The sequence below is a fragment of the Hyperolius riggenbachi genome, chromosome 2 (assembly GCF_040937935.1).
Source record: "Hyperolius riggenbachi isolate aHypRig1 chromosome 2, aHypRig1.pri, whole genome shotgun sequence".
NCBI classification, from domain to species: domain Eukaryota; kingdom Metazoa; phylum Chordata; class Amphibia; order Anura; family Hyperoliidae; genus Hyperolius; species Hyperolius riggenbachi.
The window spans coordinates 71243493-71258042 of record NC_090647.1 but is presented as its reverse complement, the minus strand read 5'-3'; the positions used below and the strand labels follow the sequence as shown (position 1 = coordinate 71258042).

The following is a 14550-nucleotide window of genomic DNA, read 5'->3' as shown; positions in this document are numbered from 1 at the left end:
GAAAGCTTTTTTTCCCCCATTAAAATGTAGTTACAATAAAACTTAGTAAAAAGTACCACCCAAAGAAAGCCTAAAAGATAGATTGTTTCCTTGTGATAAGTAGTAATAAATAGGGATGATCGGAACCAGCAAATTCTGTTCCGCCGGAAATCAAGGATTCCGTTGGAAATTTTAAAAAAAATCTCCTCCTCCCATCCATCCATCCTCTTGTAGGGAATTGGTTTTTCAAAACAGCTTACATACCTTGACCAGGATTTGAACCCAGGTCTCAGTGTGTAGTAGGTATCTGTCTTACCCCCCTAGACCACCAACCACACCACATGCTAAAGTCCAGTGAGCATCCCTAGTAATAAACTTCTATGAATGGAAGAAGTGCTATATTAAGGGGAAAAACCCTTGGAGGTGAAGTGGTTAATTACAGTATTTGTCACTTGCCTGGCTGCCTCCAACTGCAGAGTGCTGAGCAGAACATCTGAAGATCACCATGGTCAGGTACTTGATTAAGGAGGCCTTTGTCTCCAAGGAAGATGGGATTCCTGAAAGAACACACAATTAACGTGTTTTGGACATTAGGAAATTCACATAGAAAGACAAAGACAGGACAGTTGGGCAGAACAGGAAATTGTGTATGGCAAAGCTGAACTAATTCTGAGCTACTGCCTAGATCAAGACTGATACTACAATAATGGTAATAATGTGGCAAACAACGAAACATCAAGAGTCTCAAGGTGACCATTAAATGTTCAATATTTTTCTGAGATGCAAACTTTCAGAAAGTGTACAAAAAAAAAAAAATTCCCCCAGGGGCTTGATTCACTAAGCCATTCTAACTGATATTACGGTCACACTAGCGTTTTGCACGCATTATAACATGCATAATTTTTGCGTGACATCAGGAATTTTCAGACGTAATCGCAAGTTTCACTACGATCGCCGGCCAATGGTAGTGATCAGTGTTAGCAGCGGCAGTAGGAGGGGGGGGAACTCGCCTTCCTAACGCTCCCACAGTGATCAGCATTCCCCTCCTCTCTGGCAGACATCCCCGCATGCTCTGCCTTGAGTGTCAGTTCTGGCTGGATGAGCCGTGACCCAGAACTTAGCGGCAGTGTGAGAGTGGTGTTGGTCAGCCAAAGCTGCTCATTGCTGGAGCCTGGGAGGTGAGTAAAGGCCCAGTTCACATTTGTTTCGAGCCAAACAGATCCGGTGAGCGGATCCAGTCTCCGTGTCACTGGATGGCGCCACACACACTGCCAAACTGACAGATCTCAACGATTAATCGGAACAATTTTCACTCCATTTCAGCAGCAAATGCATACCTAATATTTTGTTGCAGCTGGCGGTAGAGGCTTACTCTTCTTCCGCTGTGTCTACACAGCATGTCATGTGACTAGTCACATGACGTGGAAGTCGGAAGCCTCTACCATCAGCTTCAACAGAACATTATGTATTTTGCCCTCCCTCACCAGCCCAGCTGCTGCACCCTCCCGTCGCTCAGGCTCACAGCCAGACATCCCCCCATCCCCCATGGAATGGTCAGTTTCTTCACTCGTGTGAACGTTCTGTTTTCCATTGCCCCAATGCTGCAGCATTTTTTGTCCGGATCTGTTCCGCTGGGCAGAACGATAGTGGGATAGTAGCTTTAAAGCTGTAAGGAATCATTTATCTAGAGCAAAGTAGAAATGCTGACTTTAAGAAGAAGACGACTTTAGAGCGGGATTGTCAGCCACAAAAATCAAATTCCATTTACCCATTGCTGTGTTTATTATGTAGTTGACACGTAGTCTGCATTGCAAGCATTCCATTAAAATCATAAATGTGTCTGCTGTAATGAATCTTATCGCAGTCATCCTGGCTATTCTGGTACATTGCAGAGGAGAGGTCAGCTTGTCGTCTCTTCCCACATTCCTGCTCCTCTCAGATTGGCTGAGGGCAGTTCAGTATGACAAGCTGAGGCTAAGAAGGGACATACACCTCATCCCTCTGCAGAAGCTGCTGAAATGTTATCTATGCTGTACTCACATGTTTACAAAAGCAAGCTAGATATGACAGTGCAGTTTCTAGGAGGGAAAAATGTAAGGGAGTAAATTCCATCAGGTTTGGCTTCAGTCAGAGGTAGTAAAGATGAAAAACGCCTGGAAACATTCGCTTTACTTACTATGACACCCAAATCTATCTCAGCTCCTGATCTGGCATCACTACTATCTAGAGTCCCCAACTGTCTACGTGCTGTTTCTGCATTTATGTCCTCCCGCTTCCTCAAACTTAACATGAGTAAAACGGAAATTGTGATTTTTCCACCATCGCTATCTACACCTCCACCAATTGCAACCATAACTGTAGACAACACCCCAATAACCTCAACCAATAAGGCCCGCTGCTTAGGGGTTATACTCGACTCTGAGCCCTCCTTTAAACCTCACATTGCCTCATTAACCACCACCTGCTATTTCCAGCTCAAAAATATATTCCGTATCCGCCCCTTCCTCACACAAGAGGCCACCAAGATGCTTGTACATGCCTTAATCATCTCCCGCCTAGACTACTGCAACACCCTGCTCTGTGGGCTACCACAAAAAAGGCTAGCACCTCTCCAATCCCTTCTTAATTCAGCGGCCCACCTCATTCACCTCTCCACACGCTCTTCCGATGCAGCCCCACTATGCCGTTCTCTCCACTGGTTACCTATTACCCAGAGGATCCAGTTCAAACTCCTGACTAACATACAAAGCCCTCCATGAGTTGTGCCCTCCATACATCTCATCGCTAATCTCAAGATATTGTCCCTCCCGCAACCTCCACTCCTCCCAAGAAATTCTCCTGGCCTCCAAGCTGATCACCTCCTCTCATGCTCGCATCCAGGACTTTACACGAGCATCAGCCCTTATCTGGAACTCTTCCACAGCCTGTAAGTCATGCTCCAAACCTGGACATCTTCAAACGCACTCTTAAAACATACCTTTTCAGACAAGCTTATAACATTCTATAGCCCTTATTTACTTATTTGACACAATGTAATCAGAGGCAAAGGGTCACTGCCTCGTCCATCTTTCACCCCCTTACCTAATGTGTCCCCCACTACCCACTAGATTGTAAGCTTGCAAGGGCAGGGTCCTCCTAATGTTTACTGTTTTTGTCACAATATTTGTGCTGCTTGGAACTCTGTTTTATAATTTGTTAGTATATCCATGTTCCCCTTGTCTTATTGTGCTTTGTAAAGCGCTGCGGAATATGTTGGCGCTATATAAATAAAAAATGATGTAAAGTTTACTGAAATCAAAACATGGACAGTACAATCCATGTGTTAAGTAGAACAGTTATCTACACATTTGCTTTATTTTCCTGGGACAGTATGGCTGCCCCTGCCTAATGGCAGCTTGATTAAGATACCATTTCTGACAGTGGGTCCCACTTACCTGAAGATGCATTTTCCTGAAATCCTTTAGTGAAGATCTCGGCCACCCAAGCCTGAAGTTCTGGATCACCTCTGACCATCTCATCACTCGTATAATAGTGATTTACAACACTGGACACAAAGCTACATGGCGAAAGGAACAGATCAGGATGTAAAAACTTGCTATACACTGAAGTAAAACATATCTACATTCATGCAAATGGCAAACATAACTGAGGTATGTGATTGGATTTTGGCTTGTTAGCCGACATGTCATTTTGTGACCATTTGAACATTTTTACTGGAATGAGGACATGGAAGAGGGAGTAGATTTCCAGGCTTCTGGACAGTCATAACTTCCAACACTGAGAACATCCTAATTTAATAAAATGTAAAAAAAAATAAAATAAAATAGTGTACATCCAGTAGTTTGCTGTATTTTTGCTTAGAGTAGCTGATCACTCCCATCTAATCCTTAACAACCCCCTTCCCCAAGCACTATAAAACCGTAACAAAATACTTAAACTACCGCTAAAAAAAAAAAAAAAAAAAAAAAAAAAGAGAAGCTTGAGAAATGGCCATTGGCCAACAATCCAAGTAGCACAGATAGGGGAATAGACTGGACTATTTTTGTGTAGGGTGTGCGTACATTTGGTGATATATATTACTAGCCTCTTAGGGGGAAAAAAAAAATAAGAAACTCAAAACCTTACGTGGTATACTAATCTTTCTCCGATATTCACAGTAATATAATTGATTCCAACAGTGTAAGATAATGCCTTTGGCCAGTGGTGCTCAAACTAAGCCCCACAGGCTAAACGCGGCCCACCGAGGCAGTTTTACTAGCCCCCCTAAACACAAAAATGTATAACTTAGATGTGGCCCACTGTACCTTTAAATATCAGCTGCCCTCAATAGCAGTGGTGGCATCACCCATCCACATACTGTAGAAGCCAGCAAGCAGTCCTTCGCTGGCTTCCAATCCAATTCTGCATCAGGTGACAGTGATGTCCAACTGGACAGCAGTTTGTCACCTGGGTATGCTTCGCTGTCTGGTGCATAACGATGTTCTTCGGGCGCCGCATGACTGAATGGCTGCTGCGGGGAGTCCTCCAGGCATGATTGGGGGGAATCAATACCTAGATTCAATGTAATGTTTTTCAACATTTTCTGCATGTCCTGGCCCCCCAGCAGTCTGAGGTATGTTGACCCGGCCCTTGGCAATGGGGGACCTCTGCCCTTGGCAATGGGTAGGATGGAGGCGTCCAATGTATGTTCTATTTTAGTTTAAAATGATAAATAGGGGCGTAATCGCTTCCCTCTCCAGAAGATAGACACCAGTTCAACAGGAAGCGTTTATTCAAAAAGCAATCTGACAACTTGTTTCATGGGTCATGGCCCGCTTCCTCAGGTCAATACAAAATGCTTTTATAGCATAGGGGATAGAGTGTAGGCATCTGTATTGAACTGAGGAAGCGGGCCATGACGTGATACGCATAGATTGCTTTTTTGAACAAACATTTTTCCAGTTGAACAGGTGTCTACCTTCTGGAGAGGTAAACCATTATGCCTCTATTTACCATTTTAAAATGCTAAATTAGAACACACACATTGGGCACCCCCATGCTACCCATTACCAGACTTCCTTTGGAAGTAATAGCTTTGCAGTTTTTCCGGGAAGTAGTTCATACAGGAGAGTGACTGACCAGTATCCAGCAGGTCCCGGAATACAGAGCAGGGATGGTTTATTCCCTGCAGGACTATAGAGCCTGAATTGCTGTGTGCGTGTGGGGTGGGGGGGGGGGGGGGGGGAAGCAGCAGAAACTTGGAGCACGTTTGAGAGCCTGTATGTAGGCAGGAAAAAAAAATAAGGACCTCAAAACCTGACGTGGTATACTAATCTTTCTCCGATATTTACTGTAATGGATTTCTCTTTTTGGTGTGCACTTGGCCGTTGGAGCAGATTCAACCACTTCACCCTACAGGGTTGAGATGTTTTTTACATCTGAGCAACTTTCACCTCCCATTCATTTGCCAAGAACTATCACTAATTACAATGAATTGATCTATATCTTGTTTTTTCCGCCACCAATTAGGCTTTCTGTGGGTGATACATTGTGCTGAGAATTTATTCTAAACTCATTTTAACAGGAATATTAAGAAAGAAATGGAAAAAAAAAAATTAATGCTATGCTTTTGGCCATTATAGTTTGAAATTAATACATGCTACCATAATTAAAACCTATACTTTATTTACCAATTTCTCCCGCTTATTACACCATTTAAATTATGTCCCTATCACAATGTATGGCGTCAATATATTTAATTTGGAAATAAAGGTGCATTTTTTCAATTTGCGTCCATCACTATTTAGAAGCCCATAATTTAATAAATCATATTGATATACTCCTTTGACATGAATATTTAAAAAAAAAAAAGTTTAGACCCTTTAGTAACTATTGTCATATTTTATTTTATATTAAAACTTGTATGTGGGTATTTTTTGGTGTGGGAGGTAAACAGGGGATTGTAAATGTTTCAAAATGTATTTATTCAATGTTAAGTGTTTTTTGGTGTAGTTTGCCATTTGGCAACAAGATGGCCACAGTCAAAAAGTCCTGGGAGCGATTGATCTCGCTTCCAGGAAGAAGATAGAAGCAGGGGAACTTTTTGATCTCAGAAAAGCCGCAGCGTCTGAAGAGACGCTGTCGGCTTTTCTCCGGGGGGGACGGGGGGAGTCCGATCAGTGAAAGGGATTTATAATCCCTTTCATTGATCGCTGGGCTAATGGCCCCTAGCGGGAGCACGCACAGGGGGCCCACGGGAGCGCGCGCAGCCTAACTGTACGAAAATTTCCGTCCAGTTAGGCTGAAGTGGTTAATCTCAACCAAAAAACAAACATTTTGCATGCACTTGTAATAGACAATGGGGCAGATTTATCAACACATGTGTTTTCTGCATATGACAAAATTAAATACAGGCTTTTATCATCACATACTTGTGTGTGCTGGATTGCTGTGGATGCAGCTACACAGTCAACAGATCTTGTCGCATGTGGCATATGCTTCTCTATCTGCCATGTGCTTCTCTGCCTCCTTCCAGCTTCACAGAACATGGCAGAACATTCTTTAACGCTTGTCCCATCAAATAGTGGCTTGCAAAAGTATTCGGCCCCCTTGAAGTTTTCCACTGTCATTACTGCCACAAACCTGAATCAATTTTATTGGAACACATGAAAGACCAACACAAAGTGGTGTACATGTAGGGATGAGCGTAATGACCTAATTACGAATTTCCGCAAATTTTTTTAAAGTCTCCCTCCCTCTCCCCCCCTCTCCCTCTCCCTCTCCCTCTCCCTCTCCCTCTCCCTCTCCCTCTCCCTCTCCCTCTCCCTCTCCCTCTCCCTCTCCCTCTCGAGATTTGTAGTATTTCAAAACCATACTCACATTCATGACATGTCCAGGGATCAAACCCAGGCCAACCACATGGAAGACAGCTATGCTCACCACCATACCACCAAACACACACTAAATAGACTGCTAACCTAAATCTTACTTGTAGACAGTCATATGAGACACATGCTGGGTGCAGGGCTTTGTGATTGGACCATGCGATAGAGTGAGGTGCAAAAATGAAATCATGCCTAGCAGAGGATGGTTTCACAGTGCTAAATGCTAGGCTGGCTGTGGTGCAATTGGTTAGTGTGTCTGGCTGGTAACAGCAAGGTTACAGGTTCGATTCCATCCAGGCATGTCTTTTCCTTTTGCGTTCAACAGTTGTCCAAACAGAGCCAACAGAGCCCCAGATAGCCATGTAGAGTTAGGTCACAGCTAGCCTGGCTGTGGTACAATTGGTTAGTGTGTCTGGCTGGTAACAGCAAGGTTACAGGTTTGATTCCATCCAGGCATGTCTTTTCCTTTTGCGTGCGCGCACTGCGCCATTGAACCCCATGGGGTATTTTGCGTGCGTAAAACTTTACGCATGCAAAACTTTGTGCTCGGTGTTTGGACAACTGTTGAACTCAAAAGGAAAAGACATGCCTGGATGGAATCGAACCTGTAACCTTGCTGTTACCAGCCAGACACACTAACCAATTTGCACCACAGCCAGGCTAGCTGTGACCTAACTCTACATGGCTATCTGGGGCTCTGTTGGCTCTGTTTGGACAACTGTTGAACGCAAAAGGAAAAGACATGCCTGGATGGAATCGAACCTGTAACCTTGCTGTTACCAGCCAGACGCACTAACCAATTGCACCACAGCCAGCCTAGCATTTAGCATTGTGAAACCATCCTCTGCTAGGCATGATTTCATTTTTGCACCTCACTCTATCGCATGGTCCATGGTCCAATCACAAAGCCCTGCACCCAGCATGTGTCTCATATGACTGTCTACAAGTAAGATTTAGGTTAGCAGTCTATTTAGTGTGTGTTTGGTGGTATGGTGGTGAGCATAGCTGTCTTCCATGTGGTTGGCCTGGGTTTGATCCCTGGACATGTCATGAATGTGAGTATGGTTTTGAAATACTACAGATCTCTAGAGAAAGAGAGAGAGAGAGAGAGAGAGAGAGAGAGAGAGAGAGAGAGAGAGAGAGAGAGAGAGAGAGAGAGGAGGAGGAGGAGGAGGAGGAGGAGGAGGAGGAGGAGGAGGAGGAGGAGGAGGAGGAGGAGGAGGCTGGCTGGCCTATTCATTTTAGGCATGAAAAAGTAAAATTTCGGTTGGAGACACGAAATTCGTCATTACGGGAGTGAAATTTCGATTACGAAATTGTAAATTACGATTTGAAAATTAATTACGAAATTACGAATTTGGGTCGTAATGTTAAATTTCGCATTCGCAATAAAAGCAGTTCGAAATTTCGAAAATTTCGGCTCATCTCTATGTACATGTAAGAAGAAGTGGAATGGAAAAAAAACACACGATTCCAAACGTTTTTACAAATAATTAACTGCTAAGTGGGGTGTGCGCAATTATTCAGCCCCCTTTGGTCAGTGCAATCAGTTGCGCATAGACATTGCCTGATGAGTGTTAATGACTAAATAGAGTGCACCTGTGTGTAATCTAATGTCAGTACAAATACAGCTGCTCTGTGATGGCCTCAGGGGTTTGTCTAAGAATATTGGGAGCAACAACACCATGAAGTCCAAAGAACACACCAGACAGGTCAGGGATAACGTTATTGAGAAATTTAAAGCAGGCTTAGGCTACAAAAAGATTTCCAAAGCCTCGAACATCCCAAGGAGCACTGTTCCAAGCACCTCCTTTGCGACAGGAGAGACCTCAGCAGTAACACTCCGGCCCTCTGCTTCACGGAAACATGGCTACACGAGGACATCCCAGAGAACGCCCTTCTCCCAGGCTTCAGCATCATCCGAGCAGACAGGGACCCGTTCCTCTCGGGGAAAAAAAAAAAGAGGGGGTGGCATCTGCTTTTACGTCAGCTCTTCATGGTGCCCTACCCCCACGATACTCGATAGGAAGTGTTCTCCGGACCTGGAGCTACTACTGATCAACTGTAGGCCGCCATACTCACCACGGTAGTTTTCCTCTTACGTCCTTGCTGGAGTTTACATCCCCCCCGATGCCGACATCAAATCTGCGCTACTGGTCCTTAGTGACACCATCTCGCAGTGGGAGATATCCCTTCCAGACTCACTGTTCATCGTAGCGGGTGACTTTAACAAGGCCAACCTGCGCCAGGAGATGCCACGCTATCATCAGCATGTAGCCTGCCCCACCAGGGGCCAGAGTACCCTTGACCACTGCTACACGGCACTGAAGGAGGCATACAAAGCAGTCCCACGGGCAGCTCTGGGCTCCTCTGATCACAGTCTCATTTATCTTATCCCTACCTACAGGAGGCGCCTAGAATCAGCTAAACCGATCGTTAAGTCTACCAAGGTGTGGTCGGACGAGGCCAAACTGAAACTTCAGGCCTGCTTTGAATGCACCGACTGGAAGTCCCTGGAAACACCGAACCTGGACGAATGGGCAGACAACATCGCCTCATACATCAGTTTCTGCGAGGACTCGTGTGTACCAACAAAATCCTTCAAGGTGTATCCGAACAACAAGCCGTGGTTCACCAACAAGCTACTCCAACTGCGGAGACGCAAGGAGGCTGCACACAAGTCCGGGAACCAGGAGGACTACAGAAGGGCAAGAAATGACCTCAATCGAGAGCTGGAAAAAAAAAAAAAAAAAAAAAAAAAAAAAAAAAGGAGTACGCTGAGAGAATTAGAATCAACCTATGCTCAAACAACACACGAGCTGTATGGAAGGGACTGAAGGCCACCACTAACTACAAGCCCCAACCCCAGCATGCAACACCCAGCCTGGCACTAGCAGAAGAACTCAGCAGATTCTACTGCAGGTTTGAGAACCAGGTAACACCGGAGGGAAACCTGGCACCAGCTTCCCCTCTGTGCCCCACAAACATCCAGAGCCTGTTCTCTCCCTCGGTGGTGGGTGAGGCAGAGGTCATGCGCCTCTTATCAACACTAAATGCCAGTAAAGCCTCCGGCCCCGATGGAGTATCTCCAGCCTGCCTTAAAACCTGCTCTCGGCAACTTGCTCCCATCCTCTCTGCCATATTTACCAAGTCCCTAGAGGAAGGCAAGGTCCCTGTATGCTTTAAGAGGTCCACTATCATACCTGTCCCCAAGAAACAAGGGGTCTCTGAACTTAACAACTTTAGGCCCGTGGCCCTGACGTCCGTCATCATGAAAACCATGGAGCGGGCGGTCCTAGCCCACCTTAAGCACTCCACTTCGCCCCATCTAGACCCCTACCAGTTTGCCTACAGGGCGAACAGGTCCACCGATGATGCAATCAACATCTGTCTGGAACTCATCAACGACCACCTTGACAGGCCAGACACGTACGCTAGGATACTACTCTTGGACTTTAGCTCGGCCTTCAATACCATCTGCCCACGCATCCTCCAACGGGACCTGGCTGCACTTGAAGTCCACTCAAGCCTACAACTCTGGATCACGGACTTTCTCACCAACAGGTCCCAAGTCGTCAGACTGGGCGATATCCACTCCCAAGCTGCAACCACAAACACAGGTGCTCCTCAGGGCTGCGTCCTGTCACCACTGCTGTTCTCCCTCTACACGAACAGTTGCAGATCTGAGGCAGACTCTTTAAAGGTCATCAAGTTCGCTGACGACACCACCATCATTGGCCTTGTCACCAAGGATGGTGTTCAGGAGTACCGTCAGCAGGTGGAGAGAATCTGCAACTGGAGCAAGGAGAACAGGCTGGTGCTTAACACTGCAAAAACAGTTGAACTAATCATTGACTTCAGGAAGTCTGCCCACACCGCACCTCCAATTCATATTGACGGAACCGAGGTAGCCAGGGTGCCCTGTGCCCGGCTCCTGGGTACTACCATCTCCAGCGACCTAAGATGGAAGCCTAACATCACTACCACCCAACAGAAAGCCCAGCAGAGACTTTACTTCTACTCAGCCAAGTTCGGCATGACTCAAGTAATTCTAACTAACTTCTACTCAGCCACCATCGAGTCGATCCTCTGCTCTTCCATCCTGGTCTGGTATGCCGGCGCCACCACCAGCGACAAGGACATACTAGAGAGGGTCATAAGGTCAGCGGAGAGGATCATTGGGTGCCCCCTCCCTTCACTGGCCCTACTACACAACAAAAGGCTGAAATCCAGGGCACTGAAGATTGCCAACGATCCCACACACCCAGGCCACCGCTACTTCAGCCTGCTGCCACTGGGCCGGAGGCTACGGGCTATCTTCACAAAAACCGTGAGACATAGGAATTCTTTCTTCCCCTCAGCGGTCAACCTCCTAAATTCTCTCCACATACTACCGTCAATTCAAGCCCCGACGGACAGCTGTGCCGGCTGCGCTATGGCTGACCAGTTGACCGAACCAACCAGTCCAATAGACTAACTGCCAGGCTCCTCAGGTCACACTGGGGACTGTGATGCATATATTGGAATGTTGTAATGTATTTTAATGTGTACTTGATGCCTTTGCTGTTGCTGCTATCTATGTCTCTTTCCATCTATGTCTCTCCCTGAGCTATATGTATATGCACTGTGCCAAAAATAATTCCGGGCATGACCCAGTCATGCTTGGCGAAATAAACGATTCTGATTCTGAGTATGGCACAACTGTAAACCTACCAAGACAAGGCCTTCCACCTAAACTCACAGCTAGAACAAGGAGAGCGCTGATCAGAAATGCAGCCAAGAGGCCCATGGTGACTCTGGACGAGCTGCAGAGATCTACAGCTCAGGTGGGGGAAATCTGTCCATAGGACAACTATTAGTCGTACACTGCACAAAGTTGGCCTTTATGGAAGAGTGTCAAGAAGAAAGCAATTGTGAACAGAAAAGCATAGGAAATCCCATTTGCAGTTTGCCACAAGCCATGTGGGGGACACAGCAACCATGTGGAAGAAGGTGCTCTGGTCAGATGAGACCAAAATAGAACTTTTTGGCCAATATGCAAAACACTACGTGTGGCAGAAAACACTGCACATCACTCTGAACACACCATCCCCCACTGTCAAATATGGTGGTGGCAGCATCATGCTCTGGGGGTGCTCCTCTTCAGAAGGGACAGGGAAGCTGGTCAGAGTTGATAGGAAGAGGGATGGAGCCAAATACAGGGCAATCTTGGAAGAAAACCTCTTGGAGTCTGCAAAAGACTTGAGACTGGGCTGTAGGTTCACCTTCCAGCAGGACAACGACCCTAAACATAAAGCCAGGGCAACAATGGAATGGTTTAATGGTTTAAAACAAAAACATATCCATGTGTTCGAATGGCCCAGCCAAAGCCCAGATCTAAATCCAATCAAGAATCTGTGGCAAGATCTGAAAACTGCTGTTTGCAAAATAGCTCCAGCTTAGTCAGATTAGATGGACAGTGTTTGTGAAGAATGGGCAAGGATTTCAGTCTCTAGATGTGCAAAGCTGGTAGAGACATACCCTAAAAGACTGCCAGCTGTAATTGCAGCAAAAGTAGGTTCTACAAAGTATTGACTCAGGGGGCCATATAATTATGCACACCACACTTTGCAGTTATTTGTAAAAAAGGTTTGGAATAGTGTAGGATTTTCATTCCACTTCTCATGTGTGCACCACTTTGTGTTGGTCTTTCATGTGGAATTCCAATAAAATTGATTCATGTTTGTGGCAGTAATGTGACAAAATGTGGAAAATTTCAAGGGGGCCGAATACTTTTGCAAGCCACTGTATCCCGAGTCACTAACCGACAGAGCTTTCCTATCGCACTTTCCTTTTAACACAGCATGCCCCAGTGATTTGTAACCATCTATTAAAAAGGAGAGGAGGGGAGAGCGCAGCTTGAGAGCAGGAAGGAGTCTACTGGCATTAAAGATGAGAGGCAGCAAACAAATCAGCAAGCATTCTGGTGCCAGCATTCACAGATTTTGGGAAGGCAAAAGATACAGAATTGTTAGGCTTGCTTTGACTGCTTGGAACCAGACCCCGATGCAGGCCTCTAATCTGGATGTGTGCATAACTTAAGACCTTGATGCCATGTGCAGTATTTTTAGGCAAGGCAGATGTATACCTCTCTATAGCTGCCCAGACCTTCATTCCATCCTCCCTGTACAGGTAATTAGGCACAGTCTCCAGTCCTCTGGCCTGGATGTCATCAGGAAGGCAGAGACTGCTGTAGGTCACCTCTTCCATGGCTTTCTTTAGAAATCCTCCAATCTCACTAGAGCCAAATGATGTAGCCTGATGTAATAAAAACATAGAATTATCCAAAATAGATATGAAAATGGTATCCAGTAATCCTCTACAAACAAAAATAGTAACATTTTGTACGAACAATTCTTTATTTCAAGCAGACATCTTCTGTAAATCACCCAAAAAGTAATTTACGATAAAAAAAACAAGCAAAAAAAAAAAAAACACATTTGTAAATAGGGATGCGCAGAAATTATGCCTCGAAAGTTGCATTTACGTATCATAATGCAGAACTTAAGGGAAAATCATAATTTTGTATGCAATCTTCTGCATTGGTAATTACACGTGAATTTACGTGTAATTTTATGCCGACTTTGGCAGTGAAGAGCAGAGCCCACATACACGCTATGGCGACATGTTGAGGATAGTGGGCACAAGTTTAACAATTTCTTTGTATTTTTAAAATAGATTCTCAAAAACTACAAGATCTTGAATTTTTCTATCAACTTCTATCCAGTATTCTCCTTAAAGGGACACAGATAAAAAAAAAAAAAAAAAAAAAAAAAAACACACTTCCTGTTTCGGTGGTGACAGGAGCTGACAGGCTGGGGACGCGAGTGATTCTTCGCGTTCCTGGCCACAACAGCGGCAAACAAAACAAAAAACCTCTTAACTGAAAATAAAAATAGGAGACTATTTTCTTTGCTGTTAATCTTCTGGTAATTATCCGTACTACACAACCAATTATATTTTTTTCGCTTCAGTGTCTCTTTAACATATGCAATTTTGGTAGCAATAGCATGTATGTGGCCTTTGCTATACACCGCCAAAGTCAGCACGAAATTATGCATAAATGAATGTGTAATTACGAATGCTTATTCAAAGTCAAACTAACAATTCGTGATTACCTTAGATACTCGACCACAAGTCAACCCCAATATTTAACCGCCTTTTTTTGATCACTCAAGTAGAAGTCAACCCCTGTACAACTCCCCACACAGTTTTTTTTTTTTAACTATATTTAGTGAGTGTATCCTTTAAAGAGATTTTTTTTAAAACAAACATGTTTGTACATTTATGATGCAAGATACCTGGATCAGTTATCCCCTTATGATCTTTATTCATCTTCCCCACACTGTGCTGCTGGTAATGTGTTAACAGTAGCACAGTGTTGGAAACATGCTTGCAGTTTATAAGGGGTTCATTTCTCCAGGTATCTTGCCTCAGTGCTGGCAGGAATGGATACCTGTAATGCTGCTGCCTCTCCCCTGCGCTGCACAGTGACGCTCTCACGAACAGCAGCGGTGACACTTTTGGGAGAGCAGAGATTTCAAGAGGCTGGACACTACTGACATGGCTGGGAGGGGAAGGAGCTTCAATCGCAGGCCGGTGTGTAAATTCTGCATGCGGCTGTGATCGGTGGCTGGAACGGGGTATTTTGAGCAGCTCCTGTCTCCAC

The 14550-nt window shown here is 45.1% G+C and overlaps 1 protein-coding gene across 1 annotated transcript in view; it reads right to left on the bottom strand.

Annotated features, from left to right (window-relative positions):
* LOC137544795 (hydroperoxide isomerase ALOXE3-like) overlaps window positions 1-14550 on the bottom strand; it is a 41284-nt gene that overhangs the window by 2326 nt on the left and 24408 nt on the right. Inside the window, exons 10-12 of the mRNA XM_068265884.1 lie at window positions 12970-13139; window positions 3414-3535; window positions 436-536 (exon numbers count right to left, since the gene is read on the bottom strand). Of these exons, the coding sequence (XP_068121985.1) occupies window positions 436-536; window positions 3414-3535; window positions 12970-13139 (393 nt within the window). The remainder of the gene's footprint in view (window positions 1-435; window positions 537-3413; window positions 3536-12969; window positions 13140-14550) is intronic.